Source organism: Raphanus sativus, chromosome 7 (genome assembly GCF_000801105.2).
Source record: "Raphanus sativus cultivar WK10039 chromosome 7, ASM80110v3, whole genome shotgun sequence".
In the NCBI taxonomy this organism is placed as follows: Eukaryota; Viridiplantae; Streptophyta; class Magnoliopsida; order Brassicales; family Brassicaceae; genus Raphanus; species Raphanus sativus.
This window is the reverse complement of record NC_079517.1, coordinates 14,993,245-15,016,455: the sequence shown is the minus strand read 5'-3', so window position 1 is coordinate 15,016,455 and position 23,211 is coordinate 14,993,245. Positions and strand designations below refer to the sequence as shown.

Genomic DNA, 23,211 nt, shown 5'->3' with positions numbered 1-23,211 from the left:
AATCAAGAAGCAATAACATATTTATAAAAATGGGGTATAAAAACAGTCACATATATCTACCATTATATTAACAAAAAAGAACCAAATATATACATATGATGAGGAAGGTGTTACGATCAATTAAAAAATATTGAATGTAAATAATGTACCAACCGTGGAAATTATTGTGTGAGTTAAAATCATTGGTCTAATTTAAGTAAACCAATAGGCTTATGTGCGTGTATATCTTATACATAATTTGTTAATCTTTAATTGTCTATTAATTAGATATAGTCCACAAATCATGTTACACCCTAACAAACTCCAAACAGGCCAAAACTTAAATGAGAACTTTTGTGGTAGATAATTTTTAGGACTCTATTTTAATAGAGTAGATGTCGGTTATAATCCAAACTAATATCCCAAAATATCCCAACTTTTTTTCATGAACAACAACTACATAATTTTATGGGCAATATCTCTCAAATATCACTTTTTAAGTTTTTTGTCACAAAAATATCACTAAAAAAATAACCAAAATAACATCTTTTTGTTTTGAAAATTTTAATATTTATTTTTTATTTTGAAAAATTTGAACACATTTCTAAAACCCCACCTCTTAACTCTAAACCTAAATTTTAGATTAATTAACCCAAGGATTATAAATGCATATTTACTCTTCAATAAACTTTTTTTGGTCATTTTCTTTCTTGTTATGTTATTTTTGTGACAAAAACTTGGTTTAGGTGCTATTCTGATCTTTTTCTCTAACTTTATTAATTAGATTGTAAGCAACTTACACAACTACATACAAAATAATAAAAATACAACAAATAATATAGATAAAATGATACATAAAACCATAGAACACATGGGATTTTCAAATCTTTGTTTTATCATAAATATTATTCTCTTGTTGTATTACATTGGTCCTATTCCAATTTACATCTATATATATTCTTGGTTTAAAATCAAATGTATTGATTAAACCATAAGAAATAAATGTTGCAAAAAACAATTTTCAACGATTGTATGAATATCATCATACAATAAAGAAACTCTACTTCATGTTGCCACCTCTTCTATGAGGCAAACAATCATGATTTCAGTGATATATTTCGATACAAAATATATTGTATCAAAATATTAATTCTGAAAAATTCATCTTTAGACAACATCAAACTCTTTCCTTTGATCTCTGAATCTTCTTCCGCAACTCGAATCTATGATGGTTTTTTGGTGGATTTTATCATGTAACACATCAGTTAACTCTGAAGCAACCTTGTTTTGTCATCGATCATGAGCCATGAGACCATGCCAAATATTACCACATCGGACCAGAAAGAAAATAAATTAGTCTCCAACCTTCTGTACATAAATCTCTCCTTCATTAGAGAGAGAAACAACAAAATGAAAATCATCGAAAAATGAAAGAATGATCAGATCTGTCATAATAATTGTTTGTGCGGTTGAGACAAAACAATCGCATTCTCTTTCACCGTAACTGCTTAGACTCTTTGTCATGAGACAGTTGCATTCTTCCTAGCGACATTATATCAGAACTTAGGGGATGATTGGAGATGGCTGTGGGTGCTCCACACAGCCATAAATCTGTCTAAAGCAATAAAACAAAGCAATCAAGCTTTATTAATAAAATCTAAATTTACAGTCCAAAATATTTAAAAAGGAAATATATTGGCTCTAGAAATCAAATTTTCTACAACTTTTATCAAGTGCTTTGAAAAATATCCAAAGCCAAAAAAATTAAAGTCAAAGCAAAAATCTTACAGCTTATTTTCTAAAGAAAAAAAATCTAAAGTTACATCAACAACCAATCAACCTCTTAAGTATTTACTAAATTTTATACACTTTAAGGCAATTTAGATATTTTGAGTTATATATATATATATATATATTCATATTACTTTTACCTAGTATATATAATCTGGTAGATTTTTTTGGGATTCTCAAAGAATTTATATATCTTCTATCTATACTATTATTTATGAAGTCAATTTTTATCTGTCATTCTCTCTATAATTTTAGGCTTAGTTATATTTTATGTTCAATTATTAATGTTAATAAATAATTTTACAGATTTAGCTGATACTTTTTCATTATCTTGAGTATAACTAAAATATCTAACGATAATATCATAATTATTATTTTTATTATTTATGAAGTGAATTTGCTGATGTGTTATTTTATAAAATTATTAAGCTTGCAAGTACGGACAAAACATCTATTTTTAATTAATTTTGAGTTAGTTTTTTTTGTAGATTTTCGGATGAAATAAGATATTAGTTATAACCTAATTTGAACTGAATTGGGAAAATAACAAACCAAATCCGATCTGATCTGAAAATTTTAGAAGTTAAATCCGAACGCAAATGGGACTCCAACGGGAAAATTTAGGTGGTGTTATTCGATCAGTGATTTGCAATCTACGTTAAGTTCAAAAATTCTAAAATCTCTACAGTATACATTGGATTTTAAATTCACTCATTTATTTATGAGACTCCACAAGAGAATGGTTTGAAATTAATTTAAAATTCAAAGATTTTAAAATCCTTCAAAGTTGAATAACACTATATTTTAAAAACAGAATTTAAATTATTCATTGAATAATGCTAGATTTAAAAATAAAATTTAAAATTATCATTTGAATAGCAATAGATTGTGTTCAAATTTAAAATCTATTAAAATACAGTTAGGAATAACACCCTTTAGGGCATGCCCATTGAAAGTTCATCGGAGAAGCTCTCACACATCCCAATAAAAATATTATAATAATGAATTATGATGAACTCGTCTTGCAGGGATGCGTCCGGATGAACTCGTTTCATCACTGTTTCGCGGATCCCATGCCATGTGGTAGATCTGCTATTGGTCCGATTTTTTTTTAAAAAAAATCAAACGAAAAAAATAAAATAAAACTAAAAAAAAATTAAAGTTGTGAACCCTCGGTTCATTGATGCGTCTGCTCTAAATAGAATTGTGAAAACCTATGAGTTTTAAAAAAAAAAACTGCGACGGGCTTACTTACGATACTAGTTGGTGTATATTGGGCCTGGGATCTCTCCCTCGCTCTCTCCCTGTTTCCCTCGCATGACCAATTTTGCAACATGAAATCAAAAATTCAGGGTGAAGCAGAACAAAAAAGAAAACACAATGGAGTCGTTGCTTCGAGTTGATCGGACCGGCTTAGAAACCCTAATCCCGGCAGCGATGTGCAGCCGCAGAGTTTGGACACACTCCACTCCCTCAGCGACCGTGAATGAATTGGATCTGGTAATATGCCCCCACACTCTTCCTCGATTTTTCTCTTTCTATTCTAAACACTTTTTTTTTTTTTTGTTATCGGACAGGTGAGAGGTGTCTTACAAGCTATGCAAGGTCTGTCTACTCCCTTCATCTTCTGGGACCAAACTGGACAGACTTTCCTCCTTAAAACCACCGAGGAGATGATTCGCGTCTCTCATTTGTCTCGCGCAAGCCTCCATGCCCTCCTCGCTCCTTTTCTGTATGCCGCAACATGTTTGAAGCTTGTGGAGTCTATCGTCGCTGCAATTAACTCTAACTCTCCTCCTCCTCCTCCTACCTTAATGGCGTTTTCTAACTCTGTCTCTGCTTGGCTTCAGGCAAGCATCCTCAACTTCTTTACTGTTTTTTTCCTTCTTGTAATATTTGCTGATGAGGCTAGTATATACAATTTGCAATTGGACACAGAGACTCAGAGATATTGCCTTAAACGAGGAAGTGAAGATCAACACTTGTGATGTTGCCCTCACTCCAACTCTCTTGGGGCTAACAAGCTCTTTATCTAGGTCTGTACCCTATTTTAGTTTTATAGTATTTTCTGGTGCGGTTTTCTCAGAATACAAGATTGATTCTTTCTTTCCATTTGCTAGTTTTTGTTCAGGTGCTGAGTACCTTTTACAAGTCGTACGAGGTGCAATCCCTCGAGCTTATTTTGAGTCTAGTTCAGCTATTTCCGCAGCTGAAGTTGCTGTCCACCTTCTTGATTACCTTTACAAGAAGTTGGATCAAGTGTGCCTTGTACAAGGTGGTGAGGTTGTGGCCTTTTCTTTTTCATTATTTATTTTTTCCCCATGTTGTTGTTAATCACTTCCCTAATTGATAATATCTGGACCAGGTGGAAGGCTTTCACATGCTGCTACAAATCTTTTCTGCAAGTTTACTGCCATATATAGAGGGTTTGGACTCATGGTTGTTTGAAGGAACTCTTGATGATCCTTTTGGAGAGGTAGGTGTTCTTGCAATGTTTTTTTTCTCTTTGGTTGATTATGATAAATCTTTGGTTTAAGGTGAAGATTCACTTTTGTTCTTCGCAGTTGTTTTTTACAGCCAACGAATCGGTCTCTGTTCACGATGCGGAGTTTTGGGAGAAAAGCTATATGTTGATGGGGGTGCCGAGCCCCAAATCAAGTGTAACTTCGCTAAACGAAAAGACAGGACTGAGTGGAAATGATCCCAGTTCAGTTTCCGACAGAGAAAAAGAGCAGAAGAATCGGGTGCTATGCCCACTATTCATAAAAGACATTTGCAAGTCCATTGTTTCTGCTGGAAAGTCACTGCAGCTGATGCAGCATTTTCCTTCCACGTCTTCGGAAACTTCTGGGCGAAATGCTTTTGGGAATTCTGGCTGTGGTACACTAGTGGCTAAAAAGAGCAACACACTTAGGAGCACTGCAGGCTTATCCTTGTCTGAAATCTTTTGTCTAACACTTGCTAGCCTTATAGGCCATGGTGATCAGGTCTCTAGATATCTCTGGAAAGATGAGGCTGATGAGTGTGAGATTTCTCCAGCTTTGTCATCATATATAAGTGGAGAGCTGGAGAATGGCATGGTTGATAAAGATCTTCCAGTTTTCACATGCTCAGAGCGAATTTGGTATAAGTTTTTGGTCGGTGATGAGCAAGAGAGAAGAACTATGGAGGCCAAATTTGAACACGAGAGTGCATGTTATGTTACTGGTGTTAAGGACGAAAAAGACGGTTTCGCTGTTAAAAAGGCGTTGCAGGGTTTGTTCTGTCATGAAAACCCTGTTGTTTCGGTATCTAAAATGGATCTCGAGAGGAATACAAATGCTTGGAGTGTCCTGAACTTATCACACAACTATTGTCTACCCTCTCTGAATGATGAGAGTTTGCTGAGTGCTGTCTTCGAGGGGTCTGGCGTGGCGGATGCTGGATTGATCGGCACAAACTACAAATTTGGTAGATTTGAGTATCTTTCTTCTCAGGATGACACCGAAATTCTAGAAACGTTGTTTCCCTTCCCCACTTTGCTTCCGTCATTCCAGGTACTTTGATAGTGATTAGATGATCATTCTGTGTCCATTGCTTCATTTTTCTTGACGTGCAAAAGTTTTCTGATAGCTGACTTTAAAATCTTTGTTATCAACAACAACAAAAAGCCGAAACTCCATATGTCAGAATTGCTACCTTACCAAAAGAATAGTACACTTCTTTCAAGAGTGCTCAGCTGGATGCTAAAGGCAGAGCCAATGGATACTTCACTTCCCGTTGTAATAATGCAAGAATGCTTTACAATCTACATAAGGAGGCAGGTACGGTGATGTAAGCTTGGCATCGCCGTTTGTTTGTTCCTAGTCCTACGGCATGCATACTCTTGTTACCTTATGAAAGTTGTGTGTGTTGTAGGTGGACTACATTGGCAAATTGATTTTGTCAAAACTAATGAATGAGTGGAAACTGATGCATGAACTTGCAGTGTTGCGTGCCGTTTACTTGTTAGGTTCAGGTACGTTTTTCTGTACTTCTTCAAGACCTTTGGCTATAGAGTCGTATCTGGAATCTTACTAAAATCCTTAAAATTTTCAGGCGACCTTCTGCAGCATTTTCTGACAGTCATATTCGATAGGCTGGGCAAGGGAGAGTTATCAGATGATGATTTTGAGCTGAACATAATCCTTCAGGTAACAAGGTTTGGTGCACTTCTTTGTAGAGACACTGCTCCCATCTTTATAGTTATCACTTCTAAGAAATTTCTGCTTGTTAATGGTTTGCATGTGTATCCCTGTTCTAATGTCGTATGTCTGTTCATACAACCCCCAATTAATTCCAAATTGTAATGGCTATCTACAGGAATCAATTAGGAATTCAGCTGACGCCATGCTGTTAAACAGTCCTGATTCATTAGTGGTGTCTATTTCTAGAGAAGGCTGTTTAGACAAAGACACAGATGGAAAGGGTGACGTTTTACCCCTCTCCTCAACTCGCAAAAGCCGCGGTAACAACTTTGGGATAGACTGCCTCGAGTCTCTCAGATTCACATACAAGGTCTGGATAAAGACTTTTACTATTCCAACCATTGGCAGCGTATTAGCATAAAACATGGCTACATCCATCTGTATTTAAAGATCTGAACTATTTTCTTTCTTAAGGTGCCATGGCCGCTTGAGCTTATTGCCAATGGTGAGGCCATTGAGAAATATAACCAGGTAACCCTTTCTCGTCCAGCTAGTTTTTGGGGGAGGAACAATTTGTAATTATTTTAAGTGAAAACAGGTGATGGGATTTTTGTTGAAGGTCAAACGAGCAAAATATGTGCTTGATAAAGCACGGAGGTGGATGTGGAAGGTCTTTGATATCTCTCGAACTCATCATCTCTACCATTTTAGAATGCTTCATGTGACATTCAACTCCAGTTTCATTAGTTTGATAAATTTAGTGACTTGGTGTGTTTGTGTATAAATAGGGTAAAGGCTCTTCAACAAAGATCCGCAAGCACCACTGGTTACTGGAACAAAAGCTCCTACATTTCGTGGATGCTTTTCATCAATACGTAATGGATAGGGTATTGTCTGATACTACTATATCATTGGTTGTTTTTAGTTGGAGTAATAAAAGTATTGTTCAGTAGTTGTGGAATAGTTGAAAGCAGATGTTGTTACTTGTTCAGTAATTTGAAACGCTCACCAGGCTTAAACTGGACTCTGTGACTGTGAGCAGGTATATCACACGGCATGGCGTGAACTTTGCGAATCTATGGTAAAAGCAGGATCTCTGGACGAGGTCATATATGTACACGAGACCTACTTGTTATCGATCCAGAGGCAATGCTTTCTGGTTCAAGAAAAGTTGGTAATGTTCTCTTTGATTTGCATAAATATTTGAGTTATGTGTTTTTGTAAAACAAAGTGTTTTGGTGGTTTATGTATATAGTGGGCAATCATCGCAAGTAGGATCAACATGATTCTAGGACTAGCTCTAGAATTCTACTCAATACAACAGACACTGAGCAGCGGAGGAGCAGCTTCGGCGAGCAAAGCTAGATGCGAAATGGAAATAGACCGCATTGAGAAACAATTTGGAGACTGCATTGCTTTCCTCCTTAGAGTAAGAACATCTTTATCAAAAACTCTTTAATGTACTTGTTCTTGTAATAAAAGGGGTTGGTTAATGGGAAATTGAACTTGCAGGTGTTGTCTTCGAAGCTGAATGTGGGACACTTTCCTCATTTGGCTGATTTGGTGACCAGAATCAATTACAATTACCACTACATGCCGGACACTGGAAGCGTGAAGACTACTTCTGGAGCAGAGACCATGTCTTCCAGAACATGAAGTGCCAAATCTGATGTCTGAATGAACCATTCTGAGACGGGGGAATGGTTATCAAATCTTTGGATCTCACGAGAGCCATTATCAGAGTTTCTAGAACTCCTTCATAGCAGTAACTCTCCGAGGCTGGTCACTGTTTTAATTAGACACTAGATTTTGACCCGCGCTTTTGAAGCGCGGAATATTTTACGATGAAAAATTTTACTAATAATTTAACAAATATTTTGGTAATTTTTAAAGAGTGTGTATTTAAAATATTTTTGTATTTAAATCAGTATTTTTAAATCAACCCGATTGTGATTATACCGGTTAATCCGGAGATATGACAATTCAATTTATGTTTTTAAAATATTCATATTAAAAAATCATTAAAACCCGAGACTAACCGATTGAACTAATGGATGACCGATATGTAATCTAATTGGATTTAAATTGTAAAAGTTTCATAATTTGTAATCTTATAATCGAAATTTTAAAGTTTACTATTTTGCAATTTATGAAATTATGACGTTTTACAAAATTTTAAAGAGAAAATGATAGATATAAAATAATTAAGATTAATTATTATATTATTTGGAAACATTGATAGTAGTATAAAAATATATTGTTTGGAAACATTGATAGTAGTATAAAGAAATAAGTATATTGTTTGAAAACATTGATAGTATTATAAAAAAAATAAGTATATTGTTTGGAAACATGAATAGTAGTATAAAGAAAGGAACATTAGTGATTTAATGTATGTTTAACTATAAAGTATAAAGGTGTATTTAATTTAAAAACTTACAAAATAAATGTTAGGTCCAACAGAATGTTTCTGTTTTAATAAGATAGATTATTATAAGATGTGTGTAGTAGATGCAAATTAGACATTTTCCAGCTTTGTAGATGTTTATGTACATGTAAAAAACGTATTGAGCGAAAAAAAAAGGAGATAAATCCATTACTATTCAAGGTTAACAAAGGGGTTTCTTTTTCTTTCGGAAAAAAAAAAACAAAACAAAGGGGTTTCAGCATTAAAAGCCCATCTGCATCTGGTAAGCCTGCTATTGAGAAAGGATTAGGCTTATCCGAGGACAAAATGGTCATTCCGTAAAAGAACTTAAAACCCTAAACCCTATTTCATTTCATCAACACACTCTCATTTCTTCTTCTTCGTCGACTCCAATTTCACACACGACTGTAAGTAAGATTCTTCGCTTTAAATTTTCGAATCTGATCTATTGCTCACCGTAGCCAAATCCTTTGTTATTTTCCATCTGATCGGTGTGGTGTGTGTTTTTTGTTTCTTGCTTGGAAGAGCAGACAGGTAGTGATCGTTTCGAGAGACCAAGCATGTTCGCTCTTTCGAAGGTTTTGCGGAGGTTAGAATCTCTTTCTCTCTCTCTCTCTCTCTTTTAATTCGAAAGATGTCTCCTTTTTAACCTAATATTTCAGATCCCAGAGACTCCGACTTGGTGCTTGTAGTAGTACTGCTCTTCATTCAAACGAGATTCCAATTCCATCCAGAGAAAGAAGCTTCTCCACTCTTCAATCTCATTCCATCGTTCATGATCAACCTGAACCCCTTCCAAGAGTTTACCATATGAGTAACCGTCTTCTCTCCTCGAGTGCTGGCACTAAAAGTGATCAAGAGGATGATCTCGAGGACGGCTTCTCGGAACTTGAAAACTCAAAGTCAGGCCAAGAGACTAGTTCTAGTAGTAGTAGTAGTGATGATGAGAGTGAGGTTGATGAGGGAAAGCTCTCTGCTGATGATGATGGTGATGAGCTGGAACTAGACCTCACTGAAACCACCGATGATAGTGGTAGAAAGACTTCTGAAAAGAAGCTATCCGAGCTTTTCAAGGCCATTGTTTCTGCTGGGGGTCTCTCTGTTGGCAGTGCACTTGATAAATGGGTGGAAGAGGAAGGTAATGAGATCAACCGTACTGAGGTTGCTAAGGCCATGCTCCAGCTTCGTAGGCGTCGCATGTACGGAAGAGCGTTACAGGTAATTCTCCTTCTCTATCTGATCATCACCTGTCAACTTGTTGAGTGTCTGTGTTCTTGTTTGTATAGATGTCAGAGTGGTTGGAAGCGAACAAGAAAATTGAAATGAACGAGAGAGACTATGCTTCTCGTTTGGATTTGATTGTTAAGACACGTGGCTTAGAGAAGGGAGAAGCTTACGTGGAAAAGATCCCCAAATCCTTCAGAGGGGAAGTGATGTACCGTACCCTCCTGGCCAACTGTGTGGTTGCTTGCAATGTCAAGAAGTCTGAGCTCGTGTTCAACAGAATGAAGGACTTGGGATTCCCTCGCTCTGGTTTCACCTGTGACCAGATGCTTCTCCTCTACAAGAGGGTCGACAGAAAGAAGATCGCTGATGTGCTTTTGCTCATGGAGAAAGAGAATGTCAAGCCGAGTCCTCTCACTTACAAGATCCTCATCGACGTCAAAGGGTCGTCAAACGACATAAAGGGGATGGAGCAGATTCTGGAGACGATGAGAGACGAAGGCGTTGAGCCGGACTACACCACGCAAGCTATCATCGCTAGGCACTACTCGGGAGCCGGGCTTAAAGAGAAGGCCGAGAATGTTTTGAAAGAGATGGAAGGTGAAAGCTTAGAGGCGAACCGCAGGGCGTTCAAGGATTTGCTCTCTATCTATGCCTCTCTTGGGAGAGAAGACGAGGTGAGGAGGATATGGAAGATCTGCGAATCGAAGCCCCGCTTTGAGGAGTCCCTCTCTGCGATCCACGCTTTTGGAAAGCTTAATAAAGTACAAGAGGCAGAGGAGATTTTCGAGAAGATCATCAAGATGGACAGAAGGGCTTCTTCCAACACTTACTCTGTTCTCCTGAGGGTATATGTCGACCACAAGATGCTCTCAAAGGGTAAGGATCTGGTTAAGCGGATGGCGGAGAGCGGTTGCAGGATCGAGGCATCGACATGGGATGCACTCATCAGGCTATACGTGGAAGCAGGGGAAGTTGAGAAGGCTGATTCATTGCTGAGCAAGGCATCAAAACAGAGCCACACGAAACTGATGATGAGCTCTTTCATGTACGTCATGGACGAGTACGCGAAACGGGGAGATGTTCATAACACGGAGAAGATATTCCTAAAGATGAGGGAAGTTGGGTATACATCTCGGCTTAGGCAGTTCCAAGCACTCTTGCAAGCTTACTTGAACGCCAAAGTCCCTGCATATGGGATGCGAGATAGAATGAAGGCTGATAATATCTTTCCAAACAAAGCCATGGCTGCACAGTTGGCTCAAGGTGATCCGTTTAAGAAGACAGCTATCTCTGATATTCTGGATTGAGTCGACTCTTTCCTCCTACTCCTTTGTTCTCTCTGGTTGCTCCTCTTGTCTTCCTAACGTTTTAGTTTGAGGCTTTGCTTAGTTACTGTATTTTTGTAATGTTTCTGCTTGTGGGTTATTTGATGGTCGATCCACTTCAGAAACCTCCAAGCTTCATAAAACCGGTTAGTTTGGTTTTCTGAGTAACTTTCAATAAAAAAGATGGAATGTTAAATCATCTTTGAACTGATAAATAAATAGAAGGCTCCAAACAAGAACTCTGGTTATGATGAATGAATGATACACAACTGCTTAGACTTCAGAATCACCTCCGACTTTTTCTTTTGGGGCAAAAACACTAATCGATTGTGAACAAGAAACAAGAAGTGGTCATATCAAAACTGTATGCCTGTAGTTGTATCGATTTAGACCTTCAAGCAAGTGCATTAGCTCATAGCTGTATGCCTGTAGTTCTGCTTGTGTGTGTGTGTGAGACAGAGATTGAACCATTTCAAAACTTTTTTATGTGTCCAAGTCCAGTAATGAGTTTGCGAGCTTTGGTTCTGAGATCAGTTTTGTTTGTAAACGGGCCTAACTAAATATCTAAAAATGTCCAAGTCCAGTAATAACATGATAAAAATGAATTATGCCATTGCTTGCAAAGAGAGACTTCTTGAAAATGGCGTGGCAGATACGGAGCCGTCAAGGAGTTTTGTTTTGTAGAAAAAAGACAAAAGAGAGAAACATCTTGGGCGGACAGAGCAAAGCTGTCAAGGAAGGTTGTGACGTGTATACAAGAAACACCGTTTGTTTATTTTTATTATAACCACACACACACCCAGTAGAAATATCTCTGGGTTAAAAGTGCAATCTTGCTTGCATGTATATGAAGAACCGTTATTACGTCGCCAAGTGGAAGATCTCATTACCGTTGGGTTGTAATAAAAGGGTCATCTCTCGTGAAACCATCTGGTCCCACTGTACTACAAGTTGATGTTTCTCACAGAAAGAACGATGAGAATGGAGGGAATCGATTGGATCTTTTTAGGTCAGCAAACCAACACGCTCCCATGCCTCTTTCCCCTCCTTGTGATATTTATTTGGCAAACTGGTGCAGTGACAATCGGAGCCGTCTCTTTCATCCCACGGCTGCCAATTATCCTCTTCATCAAAATTATCGATTTTTTTGTTTGAAAATGAAAACATAAATTTTATATCGATTTTGTTTACAGAAAGATCCGTGAGTCAATTTTCTTTGAAGTATAACAAAAAACCATTTATTTCAGATACAATATCTATATTACAAACCAAACATTTATTTGCATCATAATTAATCACAAAAATCATGTGTTTAGTTTGTTTCGCATAGTTTGGTCAACATGAGCTCGATTCAACTCTAATAGAAAAGGCCAAAATATTCCGCCCGGCCGAGACATACAGTTGGTTCCACCTTTTTCATGTCATTTGCTATTCAAAATCCTATTCCCCAATATAGATGATGCGCCTCTTGAAAACATTTTATTTTTGCCTCTTGAAAACATTGAACCTTCATACCTTTCCAACGAATATATGTTTTCTAACTGGTTCTTGGAATAAAATTATGCGATATTAAAGTTGGACAAAAGGAAGCAGAATATAACAAAATGACAATAAATTGGCACTAAAATGTACATAAGAGTTTGGTCAGCTTATTTCCTTTTGTCGTCTTAATTTTAGGCCGCCGTCAGAAATGAACGGAGGATGCAAATTCTTTTACGTTTGGGAAGGAAAAAAAATTGACACGAAAACAATTGAGTGTAGATGACTAATTGATGAACAATCCAAACTTATTTTGTTTTGACACTTGACGACATAAATATTTTTCAAATGAAGTACCAAAAATTTCTTAAGGAAGCAGATGATTATTCATTCGCTTTTCAATACATGTATATTATTCTGTTTTGATTGGGTACACAAACTAAGGTCATGTTCGTTTAAAATGTTGTAGCAACCTTCAGTCAAATGTGGTTTGTTCCGCTATTACAGATTTCTGCCAGTTGCGACTGCTATGATCAAATGTTGTTTGTTTTGTTATCGCATATTACATAAAATTTTAATTTAATTTTTGTTTTTATCTAGCGATTTAAAATTTGTGATGTATGCTTGGTTGCACACAAACAAAACGAACAACAAATTGTAATTGATCGCGTGTTAATTAATCATGCAACAGCAAAATAAACTCTTTGTGACTATCTTTCGTCGCAACTCACAACAAGAAGTAAACGAAGAAGGCCTAGTTCTATGAAAAAACATACCACCATGATAGTAAACAGTAAATACCATAACATTTTCATAAGACGACCGAAACAATGGATTAAAATTCCATCTGATTACATTATAAAAATCTTATAAAAACCTGGCAATATTAATAAATAATAGTACTATGTACTACTATTTCCTTATTAAATTATGTAACACGTGATTTAATTTAGGTAAAGTAATAGGGCATTACTAAGAGTATATTTATTGGGGTATGTTGGAGGGAGATTTTGGTGGGGGACCACAAAGGGTGGGAACCAAGAAAAAGAAAGGAGAAGAAGTGGTCTCGCGAGGAAATGTTTTCTGGGCAGTTTCGCGGGCCCAACGACACGTGGTGACCCGCGATTGGTTTGTTTTAATTTTTTTTTTTTTTAAACGAAAAAAAAACAAAAAAAAAAATTAAAAGAAAGAAAGAAACCCAAATGGGTATAAGGGATAATTATGCTCTAAGCCACCTAACTCAAAAGGAAAGAAAGTCGTTGCCACCCACCAACTACGAAACCTCAGTAGTAGTAATAAATAATCCCCAAAAGGACATTACAGTCATTTGAAGTATGAAATTGAGGGGCAAAAACAGAAAGTTGGTACTTCTGAGACTTTTTCTACCATGAAAAAAAAAGAAGAAACTCACATGGACATGGTTGAACAACAACACCGCAAATTTATCCTTCCGGAGACCAATTTTATTTACTTAAATCCGAAAGATTAGCTTATTTAGCATTCAGACAGTGACCTTTTAGTGTTTTTTCTTATTACATCCTGTAAATATCTCATTTGGCAATTAAAAAAAAAAAAGCTATATTCTTTCTTCTCCGCACTACCCACTCACCTCCTCCTTTATCATCATCTCAATCCTCCTCTCACTTCTCTCTGTGTATTTTCCAGAACAGAGAGATGGAAGCAGCGATACAAACCAGAGGAATCCTCTCCTTACCCGCCAAACCCATCAGAGCGACGAGAAGCCTTCTCCACCCATCCCACGGCTTAAAGCATCGTCTTTTCTCCTCCTCCAAGCCAAGAAACCCACCTCTCTTCTCTCTCTCCTTCAAGAAAGCTCAATCCTTTGTCCCAGCCCTTCACAAGATTTCCACTTCCCACAAGGAGAGAACCACCGAGTTCATATGCAAGGCCGCGGAGGCGGAGGCAGACGGAGGAGGAGCTCTGTTCAACGAAGGCGACACCGCCGCAGTCGTACCGTCTCCGAAGATCTTCGGCGTGGAGGTCACGACGTTGAAAAAGATCATACCTTTAGGGTTAATGTTCTTTTGCATTCTGTTCAACTACACGATCCTGAGGGACACCAAGGACGTCTTGGTGGTGACGGCCAAAGGGAGCTCGGCTGAGATTATACCCTTTTTGAAGACGTGGGTCAACCTCCCTATGGCTATTGGGTTCATGCTCCTCTACACAAAACTCTCCAACGTTCTCTCCAAGAAGGCTCTGTTCTACACCGTTATCATCCCTTTCATCATCTACTTTGGGGCCTTCGGTTTCGTCATGTACCCTCTCAGCAACTATATTCACCCGGAGGCTCTTGCTGATAAGCTTCTCGCTGCTCTTGGTCCAAGGTTCATGGGCCCTCTTGCTATCTTGAGGATTTGGAGCTTCTGTTTGTTTTATGTCATGGCTGAGCTTTGGGGTAGTGTGGTTATTTCAGTTCTCTTCTGGGGCTTTGCTAATCAGGTCATTACACTCATGCAGCATATATGATGATTACAAGTCCGTGGTTTGTGAGTTTTGTTTTTCATGTTCAATCTCTTTTGTAGATTACAACCGTGGATGAAGCCAAGAAGTTCTATCCCTTGTTTGGACTTGGAGCCAATGTTGCGCTAATCTTCTCTGGAAGAACGGTGAAGTACTTCTCCAACTTGAGAAAGAATCTTGGTCCTGGGGTTGATGGCTGGGCAGTTTCATTGAAAGCCATGATGAGCATTGTGGTGGGAATGGGACTTGCCATCTGTTTCCTCTATTGGTGGGTTAATAGATACGTTCCTCTTCCAACTCGTAGCCTGAAGAAGAAGGTAATGGCATGCAGAAGTTTGTTTTTTGCTGCTTGGGAGGAGGGAGGGCTCTTCTGATTTGTTTTATCTCTTTTTTTACAGAACAAACCTAAGATGGGAACAATGGAGAGCTTGAAGTTCTTGGTCTCATCACCATACATTAGGGATCTTGCTACCTTAGTGGTGGCGTATGGTATTAGTATCAACCTTGTGGAAGTCACATGGAAATCAAAGCTTAAAGCTCAGGTATGTAATGCACATATCCTCATCTCTGTTGTCCTTGCATTCACAATGCTTAGCTTCTTAATTTCCTTCTCTATACTCTGAGCAGTTCCCTAGCCCAAACGAGTACTCAGCGTTTATGGGTGACTTCTCAACATGCACTGGTATTGCAACATTCACAATGATGCTTCTCAGTCAATACGTATTCGATAAGTATGGATGGGGAGTAGCTGCAAAGATCACCCCAACTGTTCTGTTATTGACTGGCGTTGCCTTCTTCTCTCTGATATTGTTTGGTGGCCCATTCGCACCGCTTGTTGCCAAGCTTGGTATGACTCCGTTACTCGCAGCTGTCTATGTTGGTGCCCTCCAGAATATCTTCAGCAAGAGTGCCAAGTACAGCTTGTTTGATCCTTGTAAAGAAATGGCTTACATCCCCTTGGATGAGGATACCAAGGTTTGCTAATCTTTCCTCTTCTTTTTTATTGAAGAAATGAATCTGTGTGTTCTTTAGCTTGGAGGGTTGTGCCTTTGTTTGCAGGTTAAAGGGAAAGCAGCAATTGATGTGGTTTGCAACCCCTTGGGGAAATCAGGGGGTGCTCTAATACAGCAGTTCATGATCTTATCATTTGGATCACTAGCAAATTCAACACCGTATCTAGGAATGATACTGTTGGTCATTGTCACTGCGTGGTTAGCTGCAGCTAAGTCGCTGGAGGGACAGTTCAACGCGTTGAGGTCTGAAGAAGAGCTGGAGAAGGAAATGGAGAGAGCTTCATCTGTGAAGATCCCTGTTGTGTCTCAAGAGGAAGGTGGTGGAAATGGTTCCCCTTCTGTTGGAGAATCTACTAGCAGTTGGCCTGAGAAATCAGCTCCCACCAACATATAAAACAACAAAAGGGGTTTTTGATATTTGATTTTAGGAAAGATGAAATCAAAAATAAAGAGTTTGAGAGTGAGAAAAAGACTCTCAAACATTGGCTCTTTTGCACCACCACTCCACTCTTTTTTAGTCTTTAGTTTTCAGAACAATTCATTTTCATTTCAGTTTGGTCTTAAAGTTCTAAGTTTCTTGTCATATGTATTGTTTTAATTATTCAAGTAGATGATTGATTACAATCCTTCTCTTGTCTCTCTGAACATTCAAATAAAAATAAACAGTCCTTTACTTAATACAAAACAACATAATGTTTGATAAATGGCAAATTAATAGATAATAATATAAACAAGCACAACAAAGCTCAGACAACAAAGTTTGTTTTGTTAAAATGAAAAAAAGTGGGTTGGTTTAAGCAGATCCAAACTCAGAGAACCACTTCTCGTGTTTCTCAATGTCAGAGGAAGACACACTGGGTTGCACTTTCTTAATGGCCTCTTCGAAATCACACATAGCCACAGGATCGTTTGAGATATCGTCCTTTGACATGTTCTTGATCTCATCCCTTGTTTTCCCGGCTATCTTCCGTCTCATCCCGTTCATTGACGCGTCCCTGCACACGTTTGTCAGATCATCTCCACTGTACCCTTCCGTTCTCCTTGCCACATCTTCAATGTTCACATCACTCGCCACCTGAAACACACACACACACACACACACACACACACACACACACACACACACACACACACACACACACATAACCCATCCCATTACATATGCTACACTACATCGAACCAACAAAGATACTATTAGTATTTATATCACAACTAACCTCAACTGTTCTCAGATTGATATTGATAAGAGCCTTGCGACTTTCTAAATCTGGAAGTGGGATGTATATACGCTTTTCCAGCCTCCTCCTGCAGAGTATGATGAGCTCAAGAGTCAGTCAGCAGTCTCATTATACTTGAGCAAGCTTAAAAAAAACAATGAAAGAAGAAGAATAAAGGAAACCTGAGAGCTTCGTCTATGTCCCAAGGGAAATTGGTAGCTGCTAACACCATAACTATTTTGCGACTACCATCTTCATTTGTCGCTGTATTGCTCACTCCATCTACTTGAACTAGGAGTTCTGATTTCACCCTTCTTGACGACTCATGCTCTCCGGAACCCCTGCATCCATACACACATTCACAATCACAAATGCATTCAATTCGGTATTGTAATCAAACCTCAGTGTCGTGAACAACAATATTTACCCCCGAGAATTGCAAAGAGAGTCGATCTCGTCAATAAAAATGGTGCTTGGAGCATAGGCCCTGGCAAGATCAAACAAGCATCTGACCATCCGCTCACTCTCTCCACGCCATTTTGAAGCTAACGTAGCAGAAGAGACGTTGAAGAAGGTGGTACCACACTCGGTTGCAACTGCTTTTGCCAACAGAGTTTTACCCGTCCCAGGAGGACCAAACATGAGAACTCCTTTCCACGGTCTTCTAATACCCTGAAGAGCAATCAAAATTAAGCATCCTCCATAACTAGAAGAACTGAGAGTACATAACAGATGAATAGACACTTTCACTCTCTTCATTGCTTATATGGTTTGCTCCAGAGCCTAAGAATACAACATCCAACCATATATGGCAGCAGCAGAAACAAAAGTACCTGAAAGTAGTCAGGCATCCATAGAGGAAGGACAACAGCCTCCTCAAGCAGCCTTTTGGCTTCAGACAAACCTGCAACATCATCCCAACGGACACCAGGAGTTGAGTCCAACACATCCCTTTCAAGCATAGCAGCCAGGTCCTCATCAGGTCCCTCATACAATCCCCTTTTCGATTTCCCGTCTTCACCATCCCCATTCTAGATTATCATCAAGAAAGCCAATAGTTTTTTTAGCAATTAAGTAGATAATAAAACATACATAAAAAGAAAAAAGGCAGGAGGAGTAAATAAAACATACAGTAGACTCAGGCTTGGTAGATCTGGAGGCAGCTCCTCCTTTCTTTCCTACAGCGGAAGAGCGTGCGCTAGACTTACTGCCTCTTCCACCTCGGGAAGCTGGAGCAGCTGTCCGTGTCGCTGGGCCACCACCACCACCACGAGCCCAAGCCCCATCTTGAGGTGACTTTCTCATACCACTCTGACCAGCCCTGGCGGGTCTTCGGCTAGAGACGTCACGGGTGGGAGGCCTCCAGACATCAGGATCATCAAACGGAGCACCACCGGAGGATGAAGTTGGATACTCATCCAAGGGCCGAAAGACAAAGGAGGACTTAGTCTTGATAGGAGGAGAAGAAGGACGAAGGCGACGACCAGTGGGAGCTTCTTTAAACGCTCTCCTCTCTGAATCCAACTGCTTCACAACTTCGGTCTCTTCCATTACCGCCTTTTTGACGTTCATCCATTTCGTCCGTGACATAGGATGGTCAAGGCTGTTTAAATGCCTGAAGACAGTATAGTGGTATCGCTTCAGAACAGCTTAATAAAGATACATGTAACTGCTCAAAAGACTGCTCCTTTATCTATCTACTAATGTCATGTATCTGCTCAAAAGACTGCTCTTTTATCTATTTAATAATGTAATGTCATTGAGCAAATGCAGTTTCTAGGGATTGGAACTAAAGGCCCATTAACCAGAACAAAATCGAAGTAGCTAGGGCTTAAGGAGGGGGGTGATAAAAATGTTAGATTGAAGAGTCAAGAGAGAGAGAGAAGGAAAAGGTGGGAGTTACTTGTTGATCTGAGCAATGGCGCCATCGAAGAAGATGATTGAGGTGTCATAGGAACCTTCTAGTGCGTATTCTCTCGCTAATTTCAAGTGATCTTGTAGACCCGCCAACGAGTTGTTATTACCCACCATTTTTTTTCCCTTTGCTTTCCCTGAAAAATTAGGGTTCGAAACGAAGAGCTTGATCGCGGGAGCCCCTTTATTTCTCAGATTTTCGAGTGATGTGACTCGTCGGAACCGATGATGGGGAAGACAGAGTAGAAGAAGAAGAAGAAGAAGAAGAAGAAGAAGAAGAAGAAGGCACGTTAATGGTGGGTGGATCCAGTAGTCTCTCTTTAATTCAAATTTAGATCCGGGCCCATTTAAGGCCCACTTTAAATCCACCTTTAAAGCTTAGAAGATCATTGATTTTAACTTTATTCTCCCTCCCCCTTCAAATCAAAGGTTTGATTATTATAAACTAGTGGTTTTCCCGGGCTACGCCCGGGTATTCTTATATAAATTTTAATTTAATTTAACCTATTATATTACTATTTGATTATATATAATTCATATATATCCATTTTAAAAAATATAAATTATAAATGAATTAAAAATTTAGAGTGGAGACGCTAATAATATTGAAAATAGATATTATATGACTTACAAACTATATATTGTTGATTTATATTTCTAAAATAATTAAACATTTTATAATTCTTGTAAGTTTTATTAACTTAAGATGTTCTTTTCAATTTTTTTTTCTATTGTGATATTTTTTATTGTTTAGAACTACTTATTTCAAAAATTAAATATTTTTTTGGTTCGAGAAAGTAAATTTTGGGCTTTATTAATTTATTGCGTTTCATTTTTTTAGGGACATCCTTTTGTAAGAATACATACCTTTCACCTTAATGAAATAGAATGTAAATATATAAATTGTGCTTTTATTTGTCGCCACTATTTTGTTGTGAAGAGAAAAAAGTTATTTAATAGATACTAAAATTACATGTTTGAAATTAATGTATGATGTTTCAGTTTTTGATTTTCAGTAAAAGAATAATATTTTTTTTTTTGAAAAATGTAATTTATCTTTATTTGTAAAATGCAATATTTTTTTTATTCTTGAACTTTTCTATATTTTGTGTTATTATGTTGTAGAAGATAAATATAGTTTTCATGATTTTAGCTCCAAATATTTAGTTTCAATATGATTTTTTTGTTGTTCAGTCTCTTAATTTTCTGTTGCACAAAAAAAAAGTCTCTTAATTTTCTTTTGCGTAGTAAGTCATGTTTGGTTTGGACATGTACTCTGTATCAGTAAGTTGCAGATGTGTATTTTTTTTTTTTGGAAATTGCGTGGTCAATAACATTGAACTATGGTTTTGAAGTTATGATGGTGTTTGCATACTTTTACCGTTGTTCAACGTTATGAACTATCATTTTCTGTGTTCTTAGGTTGTATTACTGATTTCGTAAATGTGAAAACAGAGAAAGGGGTTTTGTTTTTTTATTATGATAATAGTTTTATTTACTTTAATTTGTAACTAATTGTCAAATCTTCTAGTTTCGGGCCGAGGAGGCTTGTTTGAGTCTAAGCATGTGGTTGGTGGTATAAGGAAGTCTCTCGTGTATTTTAGTGTGTATAATTCAATTGTTTTTACTCTTTAAGGTTCAAAGGTTCTTCTTTTTTCTTCGTATTAGGTCTGTAGAATATTAGGCAGGAGCTAGCATAGCATAATGGAAAATACTAAATGGAAAGAAAGATGTAAGTCAGATAATGTGTTACTAAAATATCGGTTATTACTGTTGAACTCAGCATGTATTTTTTCAACCTCAGACCTCAGAGTAAACGTAATTCGAAATGAAAGTGATGACTATGTACACATCCAAAGCTGCAGAATCTTAAAGTAAATATGGCCAGAAATAACCAAGATGATGATATTGTTACTGTTCTGTTAGTTAATGATATTTTTACCGAGCAGTTGGCCAAGTGAGAAAAACCAAACATGTTTATTCCCGTCGGTATTGGATCGGTGACCGCTGTGGTTTCAACAAATTTAGTTAGGACAGCGAAGCAAATGATGGCGGAAGAATATGTCAGCTTGAAATAAACATGAATGTGTAACCGTATATATCTCAACAGTAAGAAAATACAAATACCTTTTGAAAATATATATCAAACAACAAACCTCAGTACGTAATTGAAAATGATAAGAGAAGAATGAGGTCTGGAGATAAGAATCAAGGGTATAGATTTTGATGCCGCATAGAACGTAGCTTCCAAAAGAGCTCATCTGTATGTGAGGGTGAGTTGTTGATGCAAGCAGCTGCACCAATTCTGATATCTTAACAACAGCTCTCGACCAATTATCTATCTATTGGGACAAAAAAGTACCTGATATTCCCTAGCCACGGTGATGTTCTTTGCAAATTGATGCCCAGATTTCCTTTCTGAAGGTTGTGCATTATGTTGACAGAGGCTGTGGAATTTTCGTCATCATGAGATTATGTTTGTTTTTGCAAAACTACAACCAAAACATACTGAAAAGCTTTTTTCTTATGACACATACCTTTTATTATTGATGATATATTGCAAAGGGAGCAGAGTAGGAGAGCAATGGCAATAATTTTATAACCGAACTTGAAGGTGGTCAAGCAAAGAGTTAACAGCTTTAAGAGTAGCAGGCGACTTTGTTAGCACCACGAGTTGCTCAAAACCGAAGTGGCTCATTAATCTTCAAGGCATCATAATCTTAAGCCAAGTCCAAGGTTGTCTTCTTCTGACTCACAAAGCACCTCCAACACCTAATAAACAACACAAGAACAAAAGCTGTTAGGGAGATAATTAAAGAAACAGATAACTGAGTAGTGATTTATAACAACTACCTTGACAGCTTTCTAGAGAGATGATCATCATCTTGCTGCAGCATATCACAGTAGATACTAATCGAATCACGCTGTCTTCTTCTCTGATGAAGAAACTCTGATATATGTCTCTTTGCCTAGATCAAGAAACAGAACAGAAAAGAGAAACCAAAGATCAAAACTTCTGTATATATATATATATATATATATATAGTTGTTACACTGTGCAATTTATCTTCAAGTTTGTCCCTCATTTTACTTCTCTCCATCTCACGCTGATTAGAAACAGAGTTATGGCGTACTTTCTGGACGCGAGCACGTGCCTTCTTCTCAGCTTCAAGCAACCCAAGCCGTTTCTTCTCAGCAGCTACATGGGTCTTGGTGTTGTGACTCTTATGCAGCCATTGTTAAATTGCAAATCAGATTACATAACTACCGATATATATGAAATCAAATTTCATTATAGAGAAACAGTTATATAGTATTTACCTACAGAAACTTCGAATCATATGAAGGTAGGATCCAGAAACGTACCCAATTATAAACAAACACTAATATGTAATCAAAACCCATCGAGTTATACTAATCAAAGATTTGAAAAAAAAAACTAAGCACAAAATAAAGAATTTATCCAGATAAAGGTGAAAACCCCGAAGTTGAAGATGGCAAATTGGACTCGATCTTGAAGTTGGCTGTTCGTCGCTGGAAGTTGGGGTATTTATAATCTAGGTTCAGTCGGTTACTTTGGGATGCAATGAGGTCGATTGAATGTTTCAGAGTGGGAGTAGTGGGTTAATCACTTAAAGCTCGGAACTAAGGAATTTTCAATAGAAGGTGGAAATGTTACAATGAATTGATGGAAGCTTTAGTTTTCTGGAAAATTGGCCGAAAGAGGAAGGTGAGACGACGAAGAAGAAATCTAAAATTCTTAGCTAGACTTAAGACTAAATTTTTTCTTAAAGCTCCACCGCAAGATGAGACTGGCCTTGATAATTAGTTTATGAAAGCCCAAATCGTGAAATATAGAAAACCCAGTCCAGCCAAATCACAAAAGTAGACGGAAGTTGTTTTTCCTAATGACACGTGGCGATTTTTCCTCCTAGGGAGAAAAAAAAGTCTACTTTATTTATTAAGATAAAAGGTTGTGATCATAACCTAAGTACTAACTACCTCCTCTTCTTCTAACGGTCTAAATCAAAATTTATCAGCTCAGGATCCAACTTTGTGTTTGAATTCTCTTTTCTTTTCTTATCAGCATGTTTGAATTCTCTCAACAAAGATATTATAAACCAATAAAGCTAATCCAAATCTTTTGCTTTTGAATTTGGTTATACTAATCCAAGGCTAATTAGTGCT

The 23,211-nt window shown here is 37.6% G+C and overlaps 4 protein-coding genes and 1 non-coding gene across 7 annotated transcripts; 3 read left to right on the top strand and 2 right to left on the bottom strand.

Moving 5' to 3' along the window:
* Nucleotides 1-3,003: 3,003 nt before the first annotated feature.
* Nucleotides 3,004-7,910, top strand: LOC108814465 (uncharacterized). The gene is made up of 16 exons (XM_018587046.2): nt 3,004-3,270; nt 3,348-3,620; nt 3,709-3,806; nt 3,891-4,053; nt 4,136-4,246; nt 4,335-5,306; nt 5,421-5,573; nt 5,668-5,767; nt 5,848-5,942; nt 6,112-6,306; nt 6,411-6,467; nt 6,535-6,606; nt 6,725-6,823; nt 6,979-7,110; nt 7,192-7,365; nt 7,449-7,910. The coding sequence occupies exons 1-16, from the start codon at nt 3,151-3,153 to the stop codon at nt 7,590-7,592; spliced, it is 2,958 nt and encodes a 985-aa protein (XP_018442548.1). The 5' UTR covers nt 3,004-3,150; the 3' UTR covers nt 7,593-7,910.
* Nucleotides 7,911-8,673: 763 nt separating this feature from the next.
* LOC108817965 (pentatricopeptide repeat-containing protein At1g80270, mitochondrial) lies at nt 8,674-11,115 on the top strand. Of its 2 annotated transcripts, none has more exons than XM_018590798.2 (4): nt 8,674-8,771; nt 8,895-8,953; nt 9,027-9,582; nt 9,651-11,115. In XM_018590798.2, exons 2-4 carry the CDS (start codon nt 8,925-8,927, stop codon nt 10,896-10,898), a joined length of 1,833 nt encoding a protein of 610 aa, XP_018446300.1. In that variant the 5' UTR covers nt 8,674-8,771; nt 8,895-8,924; the 3' UTR covers nt 10,899-11,115. The 2 variants fall into 2 exon arrangements, with proteins under 2 accessions (XP_018446300.1, XP_018446302.1); XM_018590800.2 differs by having other exon boundaries at nt 8,695-8,775.
* Nucleotides 11,116-13,928: 2,813 nt separating this feature from the next.
* LOC108817695 (ADP,ATP carrier protein 1, chloroplastic) lies at nt 13,929-16,518 on the top strand. Its single transcript, XM_018590452.2, has 5 exons — nt 13,929-14,858; nt 14,942-15,196; nt 15,278-15,421; nt 15,507-15,854; nt 15,939-16,518. The coding sequence occupies exons 1-5, from the start codon at nt 14,070-14,072 to the stop codon at nt 16,284-16,286; spliced, it is 1,884 nt and encodes a 627-aa protein (XP_018445954.1). The 5' UTR covers nt 13,929-14,069; the 3' UTR covers nt 16,287-16,518.
* Nucleotides 16,519-16,545: 27 nt separating this feature from the next.
* Nucleotides 16,546-19,302, bottom strand: LOC108817696 (katanin p60 ATPase-containing subunit A1). Its single transcript, XM_018590453.2, has 7 exons — nt 19,013-19,302; nt 18,241-18,724; nt 17,943-18,140; nt 17,537-17,781; nt 17,292-17,450; nt 17,110-17,197; nt 16,546-16,967 (listed from the first exon to the last, which is right to left on the bottom strand). Exons 1-7 carry the CDS (start codon nt 19,138-19,140, stop codon nt 16,686-16,688), a joined length of 1,584 nt encoding a protein of 527 aa, XP_018445955.2. The 5' UTR covers nt 19,141-19,302; the 3' UTR covers nt 16,546-16,685.
* Nucleotides 19,303-21,072: 1,770 nt separating this feature from the next.
* LOC108815487 (uncharacterized) lies at nt 21,073-22,841 on the bottom strand. 2 transcript variants are annotated; one of them, XR_008936590.1, is made up of 6 exons: nt 22,345-22,841; nt 22,077-22,247; nt 21,877-21,992; nt 21,561-21,795; nt 21,386-21,470; nt 21,073-21,317 (listed from the first exon to the last, which is right to left on the bottom strand). It is a non-coding gene; the product is annotated as an uncharacterized LOC108815487 (transcript). The 2 variants fall into 2 exon arrangements; XR_008936589.1 differs by having other exon boundaries at nt 22,158-22,247; nt 22,345-22,837.
* Between the last annotated feature and the right edge of the window lie 370 nt (nt 22,842-23,211).

Coding starts and splice junctions, on each gene's coding strand:
- LOC108814465 (XM_018587046.2), top strand. CDS start 3,151: ATGGAGTCGTTGCTTCGAGTTGATCGGACCGGCTTAGAAACCCTAATC. Junction 6,607..6,724: donor CACGGAGGTGGATGTGGAAG/GTCTTTGATATC, acceptor GTGTATAAATAG/GGTAAAGGCTCTTCAACAAA. Junction 6,824..6,978: donor ATCAATACGTAATGGATAGG/GTATTGTCTGAT, acceptor GACTGTGAGCAG/GTATATCACACGGCATGGCG.
- LOC108817965 (XM_018590798.2), top strand. CDS start 8,925: ATGTTCGCTCTTTCGAAGGTTTTGCGGAG. Junction 8,954..9,026: donor CTTTCGAAGGTTTTGCGGAG/GTTAGAATCTCT, acceptor CTAATATTTCAG/ATCCCAGAGACTCCGACTTG. Junction 9,583..9,650: donor TGTACGGAAGAGCGTTACAG/GTAATTCTCCTT, acceptor TTGTTTGTATAG/ATGTCAGAGTGGTTGGAAGC.
- LOC108817695 (XM_018590452.2), top strand. CDS start 14,070: ATGGAAGCAGCGATACAAACCAGAGGAATCCTCTCCTTACCCGCCAAA. Junction 15,197..15,277: donor CTCGTAGCCTGAAGAAGAAG/GTAATGGCATGC, acceptor CTTTTTTTACAG/AACAAACCTAAGATGGGAAC. Junction 15,422..15,506: donor AATCAAAGCTTAAAGCTCAG/GTATGTAATGCA, acceptor TACTCTGAGCAG/TTCCCTAGCCCAAACGAGTA.
- LOC108817696 (XM_018590453.2), bottom strand. CDS start 19,140: ATGGTGGGTAATAACAACTCGTTGGCGGGTCTACAAGATCACTTGAAA. Junction 18,141..18,240: donor CTACCAAGCCTGAGTCTACT/GTATGTTTTATT, acceptor ATGATAATCTAG/AATGGGGATGGTGAAGACGG. Junction 17,451..17,536: donor TCTCTTTGCAATTCTCGGGG/GTAAATATTGTT, acceptor GTATGGATGCAG/GGGTTCCGGAGAGCATGAGT.